The sequence below is a fragment of the Dioscorea cayenensis genome, chromosome 7 (genome assembly GCF_009730915.1).
Source record: "Dioscorea cayenensis subsp. rotundata cultivar TDr96_F1 chromosome 7, TDr96_F1_v2_PseudoChromosome.rev07_lg8_w22 25.fasta, whole genome shotgun sequence".
In the NCBI taxonomy this organism is placed as follows: Eukaryota; Viridiplantae; Streptophyta; class Magnoliopsida; order Dioscoreales; family Dioscoreaceae; genus Dioscorea; species Dioscorea cayenensis.
In genome coordinates, this window is record NC_052477.1 from 18,774,091 (window position 1) to 18,788,271 (window position 14,181).

General features: G+C 33.9%; 1 protein-coding gene across 1 annotated transcript; it reads left to right on the top strand.

Annotated features, from left to right (window-relative positions):
* The first annotated feature begins 6,724 nt into the window (after positions 1-6,724).
* LOC120265121 (histone acetyltransferase GCN5-like) lies at positions 6,725-13,792 on the top strand. Its single transcript, XM_039273027.1, has 4 exons — positions 6,725-6,871; positions 8,528-8,621; positions 13,271-13,412; positions 13,487-13,792. The coding sequence occupies exons 1-4, from the start codon at positions 6,725-6,727 to the stop codon at positions 13,548-13,550; spliced, it is 447 nt and encodes a 148-aa protein (XP_039128961.1). The 3' UTR covers positions 13,551-13,792.
* The last annotated feature ends 389 nt before the right edge of the window (positions 13,793-14,181 follow it).

Genomic DNA, 14,181 nt, shown 5'->3' on the forward strand with positions numbered 1-14,181 from the left:
AGAACTATTGTGCAGTGTACATCTTGGAACTCTTTTAAGAATGCTTTAAGCGATGGTTTAGATTTTCACTATATCAAATTTTTGTTAGAATGGAAATTATAGTTAAAGACTTTTGTTTTTAGAAAAGGATCTCAAAGTGATAATACTGTGGGTTGAGGATATATATGTATATATATATATATATTTATTTGGCTAAAAGGAATGAATAATTCGGCAATTGTTGCTTATTAAACCCTGTGAGTAAGGTCTTTCTCTGTTGTTTCTGTTGCAAGAACGGTCAGATTGGGGACTTATAATGCAAAACACTCCCAAGGATAAAAGCCTTGGAAAACCCAACAACACCCTTTGGTCACTGCTAATGAATCCCCAAGAAAGCTAAAATTAAGATTTTAGAGGAATCTTGACCCAATGATCATAGAAAATCATGAACCAAAGGTATAAAGGAATTTTGACCTGTTGTTATGAAGAACTAGAGCCAAGATTCTAAGATGATTTGAATACCATAAGCAAATAACTTGATAAGTTTGAAAAGTTCTCTGAAGAACCAAAAGGAAAAATAAACTCTCACAATTTTACTGATGCTGAAGAATTTGTTTCTCTCTACAAGAATGCCTATTTATAGACTAAAATAAAAAGAATATGTTGACATAATATTCCCAAAGAGAGTATTCCAAATAATATTCTAATCAAAATCAGAAACAAATATATAAGAAGTTAAAGAAAACAAGAAACAATTTCTTAGGGGTAATATTCTCGAAAGAGAATATTCTGGTATAATATTCTTAATAAAACAAAAAATATTTTAAATAAAAGCAGCAATTTGCATCAAATGCTTGTGTGGGGTTGGGTGGGGCTATACTACAAATCAGCTTGAATCAAGTTAACCAATGCTCGTCCTTCAACTTGGCTTGATTCAAGACATGTAGCTACTTCACTCACACCACCGTTAAGTGCTTCTTGAGGCCTTTTCTTCCTTGCTCACATAATTGGTCCGCTTGGTTAACCCAATGGATTAATGGCAAATTAGCTTCTATCATTCCCTCTTTTGAAAAGATTCATCCTCAAGATCTAATTTAAAAATTGCAATTGGTAATACTGCACATTATACTCACATTAAAAATCTAATTTATATGCATTATTATTGATCTGTTCAACAACTCAAAATGGACCATCTCCTTCTTGGTTGCAAATTAGATCTTCTTTGAGCTGGGAATCTCTTATTTCTCATATGCACGGACACCCAATCACCTAGTTCAAAAGTAGTTTTCTTTCGCCCTTTGTTAGCTTTAGATGCATATTCTTGATTCTTTCTTTCAATGTGTTATTAAGCATTTTCTTGTAATTGCTTTACCATTTCAGCTTTCATTTTACCATCCAAGCTACTCCTGGTATGAACAAATAAAGGAACCAAATCTAATGGAGTTAGTAAATTAAACCATAAACAATCTCAAAAGGTAAATAACGAGTAGTGCTATGGACAACTCTATGAAATGCAAGTTCCATGGACGGCAAACAATCCTCCTAATATTTCAAATTCTTTCAAATGATAGCATGCAATAAAGTAGTCAAAGTCCTATTTACTATCTCAGTTTAACCATCGGTTTAGGGTGACAAGTAGTCAAAAACAACAATTTAGTTCCTAACATTCCTTATAAAACCTTCCAGAGTAGCTAAGGAACTTTACATCTCTATTAAACAGAATACTTTTAGGAACACCAGGTAATCACATTATCTCTCTAAAGAACAAATCAGCTATGTTGGTTGCATTATCAGTTTTACCAATTGCAATAAAATGTGCCATCTTAGAAAGCCTACCAACAACTTAGATAGAATCCCTCTTCTTTTTTGATCAATACAGGCCCAAAACAAAGTCTATAGAAATATCAATCCAAGGTTCACTAGGTATTGCCAAAAGAGTATGCAAACCATGTGGCGTAACCTTAGACCTAGCTTGTTTACATGTAATGCAATTTACATGTATTCTCTCAACTTCACGACGCATAAGAGGCCAAAAGAAATGTTCAACCAAACATTTGAAGTCTTTTTAATACCAAAATTACCCATTAAGCCTCCTCCATGTGCTTCACACACTGATAACTCTCTTAAAGAACCCTTAGACACACATAATTTACTTTCTTTAAACAAAAACCCATCATGCCTAGAGAATTTTTCAAAGGCAGTTTTCTCACGAGACGTGAAGATAGATGCAAAGCATCATACTCATATAATTCCTTAATATACTCAAAACCTAACGATTTTGCATTTAAAGTAGAAATCAGGGCATACCTGCAAGATAATACATCAGCCATGACATTTTCTTTACATTTCTTGTACTTGATCACATAAGGACAAGGCTCAATGAACTCTGTCCACTTGGCTTGTCGTCAATTCAGTTTTCCTTGCCCTTTCAAAATTTTCAAGAACTCATGGCTGGTGTGAATAATGAACTGTTTGCACCACAAATAATGTTGCCAAGTCTCCAAAGCATTACTAATGCATGCAACTCCTTGTTATAAATTGAGTCGTTAAGAGCAGCTCCATTGAGTTTCTCGCTAAAGTAAGCAATTGGTTGATTTCCGTGTATCAAACAACACCAATACCTGTTCCTAATGCATCACACTGAAGGTAAAAAATTTTAGAGAAGTTAGACAAAGCTAATGAAGGAGCGGAATATAACCTTCTTTAATCAAATTAAAAGCACGATCTTGTTTATCACCCAACTTAAAACCAACCGACCTTTTGACAACTTCAGTGAGTGGTGTAGCTAGTGCACTAAAATCTTTCATAAACCTCTTATAAAAGTTAGCTAAACCTTGAAAAGTTTTCACATTAGTTATAGATTTTAGGTGTGGTCCGTTCTTGAGTAGTGTTAACAATCTTCTCATTTGCCTCTATTCCTTTTGCACTAACAATGAATTCAAGAAAAACTACTTTATCCATGTAAAAGGAACATTTCTTTAGATTAACATATAGTTTTCTCTTCTCAAAATATTTGAGACACTTTTTACATGCTTCACATGCTCATCTAAAGTCTTGTTATAGATCATAATGCCATCGAAATAAACAACCACGAATTTTTCAATAAATTCACACAACATGGTTCATTAGCCTTATAAAAGTACTAGGTGCATTAATTAATTCCAAAAGGCATCACTAACCACTCATATTAGCCATATTTTCCATTCATCACTTTCTTTCATCATAATTTGATGATATTTACATTTCGAATCAATTTTTGAAAACAAACAATAGGCATGTAACTCATCAAGCATGTCATCTAGTCTAGAAATGGGATGTTAATATTTTACTGTCATTTTGTTGATAGATGATAATCGGCACACATTCTCCATGGCCCGGCCTTAGGAACTAGCAACATTGGAACAACACATGGGCTCATGCTCTCTGCAATGTACACTTTTGACAAAAATTCTTCAACTTGCCTTTGAAGCTCCTTAGTCTACTTTGAATTACTTCTATAGGCTGATCGATTAGGAATAGTAGCACCAGGCATAAATTCAATTTGACGTTTAATCCCTCTTATTGGTGGTAAACTGCTAGGAACATGATCGAGGAATACGTCTTGGAAATCCTGCAACAAAGAAACAAAAACACTAGGCAAGGAAATGTCAAAATTGTTAGTATTAACTATTAAAACAAGCCTCTTTGTACAAAAGTACAATCCTCAGCTGGTTAGAATAAAAAGCTCTCTTGATCTCAGTCTTTCTTGCATAAATGCTCACTTGTTTCTTTGTTTTTTTCTCAACACTTTTTTGTTCCTTCATATTCTTTTTCCTTTTTGTTTTTATTTTTCACGATCAACCTTTTTTTTTTTTTCTTTTTCTTTTATTTGATCTCTCATCCTTATTTTTCATCCAGCTTTTTTTGACTCTTTCTTTTTAACTTGAATTGATTTTTGTATACTTGTTTAGGTGTCAATGGTACAAGAGTAATGGGTCCATCATTCATGACAAAAATACCTATTTGTAAACCCATCCCTCATGGTCTTTCTATCAAATTCTCAAGGTCTACCCAATAGAATATGGCCACCATGCATAGGCACCACGTTACCCAACAGCTTACCACTATATCTTCTAATTGAGAATGTCACTAACACTTGTTTAGTGACCTTCACCTTACCACTCTCACCATGCTTAATGTAGATTTATCTTTGTGATGGCATTCTCTTTATCCGAGAGATCCAACAATTGCACATAAACCATCCATAAGTTAAACTAACAAAGGCATCATATCATCTCATTGATTATTAGTTAGCTTTCCTTGATATGTTCTTCTCATGTGAGTGGATATTAGGTAACTGGCAATGGTGCTGAACTTATGCAAGTTAATTGAAGCAGTCACACCCAGGGTTCTGGTTTATTCCTTTCATAAGTTCTAAGCATCAAACCGTCGAAATAACTTTAAGCTCAGAAAAAACTGATTACTGGCTTGGATAGCAAAATGATAAGAGGACAACCTAGGGAATCCTGAGTGTTTATAGGGAATCACACATAGAAGTTCCAAACAATCATATTAAAAAGAAAAAGCATAGACTCAGAAATAGTATAAATTTGAAAAAACTTGTTCATTCACTGACTGAATTCTTAGAATAGTTTCTTCTCTCTTTGTATGATCAGAGATCCTATGAAAGTATAGTTTTAATACAACCATACCAGATAAAGATAATGAAATAAGACTAATATAAACTTCTAGACCTGTTGATCAACTCAAAATTAAAAATAAAACTGAAATAATTCACCATACTTTGCAGTTTGGAAATTTTGGCCTGACAGTTGTTGAAATTTCACAAGAAGCCTTCCCAAAATGAATTGTGAACTCCCTAATAAGCTTCTTGGAAAGGCTGGTTTGTATTCCAACTCAGTCAACATGAAACATTATGAATGTTCATGCTCAAGCTGAAATTCAGTCAGAAAATTCTTCTCATGAAACTTTTCCTTTTACTTTATTTCTGGGATGGAGTCAAGTGTGATGCATGTTCGATTCTTAAACTGCCCTAATAGATAATTACAGTGCCCTTTGAAGAAATTTTCTTTTTGCACATTAAAAATGTCAAATAATTGGCCATTTCCCGAAGCAAGATTATGTGTACAATTCATCTATTGCAATTGCTAAATATCCTATGAAGTAGAAAAGAACATGAAATTTGTGATATTGAGGCTTCATGCTATTTTAGAGGACAAATTGTCAACTGCTTCCTTTGGCTTTTAATTTATACGAAGCCTTTACATTTTTGGTTCATTGGCACTTTGACATTAGTGCATAACTGGTAGTCTCATCTCCATCCTTACACCATGATTGTACTTGAAAAGCAACAGAGCACTGGTTTTATGCTTTTAGAGTAGGCATTCAAATATTTGTGGCGGATAACACACTAGTTGATCCATCTTTGCCATATAAGGTCTGAGACTGAAAAGGTAAACTATTTTCTAGCCTAAATAAATTGCTTCTGACACTTACCCAAATAGCCGCACTATTTACTTGCTTCACAGTGAAAAGAGAATTAATTAGAAACTGAACCTTTCTTAGACACACAAGTACAACTTTTCATGCCTTGAAGATCTTGTCAAGCATCCCCATATCAGGGCCCTTGAAAATTGCCTTTATAGAAGACATTTTCAGCCTTCCAAACAAACTGCTGCAGACATCTGATGAAAGCATGTAAACTTCTTGGCATTTTTTTCACAGAAAAATGAAAGGGAAATACTTAAGGTATTTAGATGTGAAATAATAAGTGAAGAAAGGCATAATGATTGCTGCAAATGGGGACAATTTGTGGCTTATGTCCATGTTTTTGCATGACAAAATACCAATTTCTTCAACTGGTGCTTTATAATTTTGGGCCTTCAAGTTTCCTTTTGCTATTGAAAAGATCACTCCTCTGGTCGCTGCTTATAAACAAATATTTATGTTCACATGAACACTTGTTGCCATGCCAAACAATAAACCAAAACAACATACAACAATTGTAGATGCTGAGATTGTTTTAGATGGTAAAGCTTGTTTCTCAGAGCAAACAAATTATGGAACAATTTTATATGTACTTTCTTTGGTGGTGTACTACTTCCTGCATCATTTGGATCACAGTTTCATGGTTTTTCTTTTTCTCAAAAAGTTAGCAGGTTGCCTATGAAACTTTGATGATTCCAGAATTGTGGAAAATGCTTGGTAATTAGCATAAATAAGGGGTATTTGTGCCTATCCATCTTTTTTGTCGATGAGATTTTATTTGCCAGCACCGAAGGTTTGGCAAGAAAATGGAAGTGGAGTAGAGCCCCATGTACATTATTAAACTACTATTTTATATTGAAATTTTTGTTCGTTCTTTCAAACATATGTTAAAGTTTTTGATGTGAGACTTTGATCTTTATCCATCTTTATTCATTGGTCAAGTTATAGCATGAGTTTATATAATAATGATAATAATAATAATTATAATAATAATTAATAATAATAATAATAATAATTATTATTATTATTATTATTATGTTAGGCCCCCCCATGAAGATTTATATTACGCCTAAATAAAAAGAAGAGTATCAGGAATTTAAAAAGTTAGTTATGGGTATATTAGTAATTTAGTTTTTTAAGGTTTAAGTATAAATTGGAGGTTAAAGAGTCAAATGAGTGTCATGATGTGGTTTTCAATTATCATTAAATCCTCAATTATTTTCATTTTATTCTTATCATATTAATATTGTTGTTTTTAATGGGAGGCAGTTGCTTTGTGAAAACAGGAGAGGCTGGTTGGACTTCAGACCAATGGGGCCACTCACGCTTCAAGGCGACCAATTCTTCTGCAGAAAGTGTTGCTTACCGTCAACAACTGAACACCTTCATGCGAGGGCTCCTAAAGGTTTTCTTTTAAGTGAAAACTTTCCTCATTTACTTCTTCTCATAGCTTATGCTCCATACTTGCTGCTTAGCCAAGTTCATTGTGTTGTTATGTGTTGTTTTCTTTAAATTGCTATAGCCAAGGTGTGTGCCGCTTTTCATGTTAGCTTAATAATTTTTGACTTAACATTGTCCATATCTGATGTGAACTCCAAGCATGCCAAACTTGAAACCCAGCAGAAGTTCATAGAAGCAAAACCACAAAAAAACTAAATTAGATTAGAATAAAGAAAACCCTGACCCGAGATTGTATTTCAAATCTGAACCGAAGGTATAAAGAAAGCTTGAACGCCACAAGAAATTAATCTTGATAAGTTCACAAGTTCTCAAGAGAACAAGAAGAGAAAACTCACACCAAAAAAAAACCCATCAAATAAAAAGTTAAGCCTATATATAGGCTGCCTACACACAAGAACGAAACTCTAATATGCCTACATACAAGAACGAAACCCTAATATGATAACATAACTTTTAGGCTTCAAATAGGCAATTCAGGCCATAAGAAATAACTAATTAGCCTTCCAAGTTTTTTAATCACATTTTTAACTTAAGCCCAACCCAGAACACTTTAATTGGCCTATAAAGAAGCTTGTATAACTTGAATAATGGATTGCTTGTCAATCGGTCCAAAATCCTTAATAAAATCTTCATGTAAAGCTTGTTTCTTCCAAGTATCTGCAATGAATGCTCCTAAAGTTTCCCTCATCCTCTTAGCTTTAGCTCGTGTAATTGGACCTCCATTAATGTGCAAAGGATCCTTGGATGCAATTGGTTGTATTCCACCATCTTGAAGATCTTCATATATTTGATTCCCAAAGAAACATTTAGAATTCATTTTTGATTTCTTATCTATAATTTGTTCTTGCTCAATTTGTTCTAATACCTTGTTGTGGTCCTAGGCCTATAGCCTACTCTTGGGACAAATTGTGAGGCACTCTAGCATCTTCTTCATATCAGAGTTTGTCTTTATGTCTTAGCAGTGACAAGCAGCATAACATGCACAAGAAGCAATAAAAGGCAATTATAAATTGGTTTGAAGATAGACAACACTTAATAAACATAATACAACTTCCTAGAGGAACTCTTTAGGCCCCAGTGGTTGAAAACTATGTGAAGCTAATGAAGCTTGGTTAATTCATTACTGCTCCATATCCACGCTCTTAATTGTCTAAGTTCATTATGGATGCCCATTACGGGTTATACTTTCTGCTGTCCTGGCAAAATACATAGTTATTCAGATCCTTTTTTGTTTGCTTAGTTCATATTTATATGTATATATATATATATATATATTTATTCTTCCACTTCTTTCTTATGCCAAATACTAATAAAATAACTGTTAATATCAAAGTGTCAATGCTTGCATATGTTATGTTAGAGCAAAATTTATTACCTTATGCATCCATGGCTGGATGAGACGGGCTATTACTGTAACATCTCCACATCTCAGTTTTAAAATTAATTGTCTTCAATTGTATTAGTCATTAACTTTTCTCTATTTGTCATTGTATGATAAATCATGAGGGCATTGCCTTTTGGTTAGTCTTGCCATTTACAAGATAGTAAAACGGTTAGCTAGATTTGCCATCAATGTAATTCAAATTGTGCTTTTTAGCAGATGATGAATGAGCATCTTGACTCTTGGCCATTTAAGGAACCCGTTGATCCACGTGATGTGCCAGACTACTATGACATCATTAAAGATCCCATGGGTAAGTGGAGCAAGTCTATTAGTATTTTCAGTCTCTTAAATTTCATTTAGTTTGTAAGTTTTATGATCTTGTATTTTTGTTTTCATATTTATACTCGAGGGTTTTCTTATTGATTTCATTACTTTGATCTTTCTGTCACAAATCATGTTGTATGAAAATTGGAGTTTTTTAATCCTTTTTCAGAATAATATTACACATATTTATAAGGATACAATCAGTTGAAGGAAGGGAAAATTGACTAAATCTAAATATGGAAATCATCGCCTAACTAATTGCTCAATTAGGACACAAAAATAATTTTCTAATCCTATTTACAGTTTTACATCTCAGCACTCCACCTCAAGTTGAGGAATGGATGTCTTCCATTCCGAACTTGGATATCAGCTCATGAAACGTTGAAGCATTCAACCCTTTTGTCAATAGAACGACTAATTGGTTCTCTGAAGGGACTTAGGACATGCATACCAGCCATTCTCCAATTTCTCCATAATGAAGTGTTTGTCAATTTCAATATGTTTGGTCCTTTCATGCTGCATAGGATTTGTGAGCTATCCTGATGGCTGATTTTTTGTCACAGTAAAGCTTCATAGGACCTTCCCAGCTAACCTTCATATCATTTAGATAATTTTCAGCCGTAGTAATTCACATAGCCCTGATCAATGGCTCTAAAATTTGCTTCTGCAGATGACCTGGCTATTACATTATCTTTTTTTACTCCGTGTCACTAGGTTGCCACCAAAGAACGTGCTGTACCCTGTAGTTGATCTTCTGTTAACTTGAAAACTTGCATGATCAACATATGTATGCACTTTGCTGTTTTTCTTGAATAAGATTCTCTTGCCCGGATTACCTTTTAGGTAATGAAGAACTCTATAAGCTGCTTAGAGACGGTGTTCTTTTGGGGCTTGCATGAACTTGTTTATCATGCTCATTGAATGTGTAATATGAGGTCATGTGTGAGCAAGGTATATAAGTCCACCAACAAATCTCTGATGCTTCCTCTTATCCACCATTGGCTCTTCTTTAGCTTCTGTTAGTTTATAGTTTGGATCCACTTGGGTAGAGACCGGTTTACATCCACTTTTCCCTATGTCTATTAGCAAGTCAGTCACGTATTTTTGTTGAGAAATGAAGATCCCTTGTAAGGAATATGCCATTTTAATAACAAGGAAATATTTTAGCTTTCCCAACTCTTTTATTCCTGACTTTTTCACTAGGGTCTTCTTCAATTCTTTTTTTCCTTTTCATCATTTCCAGTTACTATGATGTCTTTTATTCCAGACTCTTTCACTAGGGTCTTATTCAATTCTGTTTTTTCCTGATCATCATTTCCAGTTACTATGATATCATCTACATATACGTGAAGTGCAGTTATTCTCCTTGCAACCAAATGCTTAATAAGTAGTGTATGTTCCCCTTGGCTTTGTTTATAACTGGAGTTCTTCATAACCTTCACAAATTTTCCGAACCAGCTCTAGGAGATTGCTTTAGTTCATAGAGAGCTTTCTTTTGTTTGCATACCTTGTTCCTTGGGTCCTGTGTGAATCGTGGTGGAGTATTTATGTATATTCCTTCTTCTAGATCTCTATGAAGAAATGTAATCTTCACATTATACTGAAGGAGGCTCTAATAGATAGGGGTGTAATCGATCGAGCTCGAGCCGAGTAGTAGCGAGCTCGAGCTCGATCGAGTATTCATTTTATAGCTTGAGCTCGACTTAGTACACAAATCGAGGTGCTCGAGCTCGCTCGACTATGCTCGAAAAGGTTGAACATGACCAATAACATTATGCTCGAGCTCGAGCTTGAAAGTTTTTTTCTTTGATTTTCATTAAATAAATTTAATATTATATATATACATATATGCTCGATTAGGCTCGCGAGCACTCGAGCCAGGTATCACAATTCTCGAACTCGGCTTGCTCGACTACTTGAGCTACTCGAGCTCGCAACCAAGCCGAGTTTAAGTTTTCGCAGAATCGAGCCCGAGTAGCTTGCGAATAGAGGTGTATCATTTACACCCCTACCAATAGAAGTGAGCTCCTAGAGATAATAGGTTGCAGTAGGAGTGAAGGTCTCCATGTAATCAACTCCATAAGTCAGAGTATAACCTTTATCCACCAATCCAAGGCTGGTTTAAGGTAACTAGAGGCCTTAAGCAGAATTTTAGAATAAACCCTCTAATTTATTTAATAAAAATTTAATTTTATTTTAATGAATACCTATTATTTGAGATGTTTGTTTATCTTTTTCCATGCTACTAAACTCGTGATGAAGGGATATATTTAAAATTTTTGAGCTAAACTAAACAAAGTAAAAATATAAAAAAAAAACGTAACAATATAAAAACTACAAATGCTCTCATTTATAATTAAAAAAAATGAATAGTATATTAATTTTAGAGAAACAAATACATGAAAAAACCCATTACAGATGGTCAAGGACGAGAATAGAATTTTGAAAAATTAGTTAGAGAAGATATGAAGCTTATTAAGTATTAAAATAAAAATATTTAATATTTTATCATATTATTTTAAAATTTAAAAGTTAGCTAATATTATACAATAATGATTAAATATTAAATTAAAATTTTTTATATTATAATAATTATTGGGAGTTCTTCATAATTATAAATTTTAAAATTATAATTAAAAAAATCGAAAGATAAGGCTTTAAAAATATTGGGGGAATAAAGCAATTGCTTCATTGGCCTTACCTTTGAGCCGCCCTGCACCAATTGTTCTTTATACCATGCAAGTGATCCATCAGCTTTGTATTTAATGTCAAAATCCACTTGTAGGCTACTTTATTTTTTCCTTCTGGTTTCTCCACAATCTGCCATGTTCCATTCTTTTCCAAGGCATTCATCTCTTCTTTCGTAGCCTCCCTCCATTCTTTTTTGACATTCTCTCAGACACAATATCAGGGATAGTGATAGTATTTAGACTCGCAATGAACTTTTTGTGGGTTGGTGTAGGCAGTGAAGGGAAATATAGTGAGATAATGGGTAAAGTGATAGTATTTAGACTGCGCAGGTTTGGGATCCTTTCCTGACAACAATGGGAATGTCTAGATCATCTTTAGGTTTAAAGGGTGTTTCACCTGCTTGAGTATGCAATGAAGGGTTAGTTCTGACTGATTTCATGCCCAACATTTGAGATAGATTCTTGAGCTTGCTCGAGGTCTGGAACAGTCTTTCTTTTGGAACACACTTTATGAAAACCTTGGAAAGTGACAGGTTGTGAAATGTTGTGGGTGGTTCTAATTCATGTTCATGGGTGGTTCAAGGAACCAAATTAAGTTCATTGGGTTTATATATTTGATGTTGTGAAATGTTGTGTGGGCTGTGAGGAAGATCACTTTGGGCATTGAAATCTCTCCCTGAAGAGGAGACTTGGTGAAGAATGACTTATTTCCAAAGAATGTGACATCGGCATAGATGAGTAACCTAGGAAGACGCACTTGATTGTTCTATAGTCTAATTTGTTTATATTCGTGTCGTGAACATGGACAAAGGCAGTGCATATGAATTCACGTGAAGTGAGCCCATGCAAAATTCTAAAGTGAGGGTAGAAGTTATTAAGTAGCTTTATAGGACTTTTGTTATCTAAAACACGTGACGATAGTCGGTTAGCCATGTATGTGGCTATTAGAAACCGGCCATCCATTTGCCTATGGTCACTATTTGTTTTACTCGCCAAAAATAAATAAAGAAAAAGGTACCCAGCCATTTACCTATAACATTACAGGTCTATCTTCTACCCATGCCTACCCATTGTGGGTGAGTATCCATGGGTAAGCAAGTGCTAGCCTTCTTTGCCAAGTCTAATTGCATGTATACTGCTACAAACCTAACTTTTTTTCCATATATGCCCCCTACAATGATTAGACGCCAGTAAAGTTGCTTACATGGCTTTTAAATTATGATTTACATGTATGAAACAACCCGTTTATATTTTCTCACTTTCTACCATGTGATTTTTTAGAGGGCCATTGGGCATAGTTTCGTTTTTATTCACCCTTGTTGAGTCAAAGTTGACCATAGCAATGTACATGCACAAAATATGAGATTTGTGGGGTGGATACATTATTCACGGGGTACATGCTATTCTCAGCTTTTTTAGATGTATGTTATGCAAATGGCCGTAATTATAGTGATTGTATGATTAGAAAAAGTATTCAACCAACTTCTGAATACTTATCCTGCAATTCCCCACATTATCTACATGAGGATCAAGTTGTATCCTGCCTTTGGACCCTATCTTTTATATTTGTTTTCTGTTTTGTGTTAAAAAGTGTCAGTATAGCATCTTTAATCACCCAGAGCATGGTTGTGTATTGATTTGTTCTCTTAATTATGTTTTTTTTTTTTACTTCAATTGAATCATTATGCCACCTATTAATAGAAGTGAAAGATCATGCGTTAAGGTTGTCACAAGAACTATATATTTATATTGTCATTCAGGTACTTAATAATGTAATTACTATTAAATTGCATGCATAATGAATGTAATACAAGTAAAAGGATTTTGCTACTGGTAAATTTCTTTGTGCTGATAGTGGTAAGATTTAATATTTCTTGTACTCAGCCTTCTATGACTGATAAAATTTTGATTTCTGTGGTTACTTAAAATTTATTATTCTCCACAGATCTAAGAACGATGTCAAAGAGACTCGAGTCTGAGCTGTACTATGTTACTTTCGAGATGTTTGTAGCAGATGTGAAGAGAATGTTTGCAAATGCACGCACCTACAACTCCCCTGAGACTATCTATTACAAATGTGCAACCCGGTAAGTGTCAAATGGTTCCATCTTGTCTTTCATACCTCAACATCTTTGATGTGAAAATGCATTTGCATGTGTAGGCTTGAAAACTATTTCTCAAACAAGGTGCAGGCTCATCTCCAGGCCTCTAGCAAGATTGCTTGAGATTCCCCTTCTAAACAAGACACACTTCGCTTGATCTTGGATTAGGGCTTCTCTGTTAATTCTCATAATACAGTTGATCTGACGGTTAAATATCACTTTGTGGAAAGTTGATTAATTTTACCATTGATGACTAACCTAAGTAGTGTGATTGGGCATCTCTTCGAACATTTGAAAAGATTGTGTAGAATTGTTCATATATTTTAAATAGTGACAAATAAAAATATAATTGACAAATTATTAAATTTTGATAAGTTTCTATTTTGAAATTGCGATTAATGATATTTGATCATTTTGTTGTTTATTATTATTGTCAATGATCTTAAAATGAGTTCAAAATTAAAATATTTTGTATATTTAGTTTTTATAATTAAAAATTTTTCATAGAAAGTAATTACACAAATAAAAATGTGATCCTGAATTTGGGATATATTTACATATTTACTTTCAAACAAAGGACTTTTAAATTGTCTGTGAAATCTTCTATCTTCTATACTCAGCAACCGCTCAAATCACACTTTCAGTAATCAATGTCATACATTTGAAGAGCATATGTTATCAGCAAAATTTAACTGTATAAACCAAGATTTCTGCAATAATAAAAATAAGTTTACATGCATATAAAACACATTAC

Coding starts and splice junctions, on each gene's coding strand:
- LOC120265121 (XM_039273027.1), top strand. CDS start 6,725: ATGGGAGGCAGTTGCTTTGTGAAAACAGGAGAGGCTGGTTGGACTTCA. Junction 6,872..8,527: donor TCATGCGAGGGCTCCTAAAG/GTTTTCTTTTAA, acceptor GCTTTTTAGCAG/ATGATGAATGAGCATCTTGA. Junction 13,413..13,486: donor TATTACAAATGTGCAACCCG/GTAAGTGTCAAA, acceptor TTGCATGTGTAG/GCTTGAAAACTATTTCTCAA.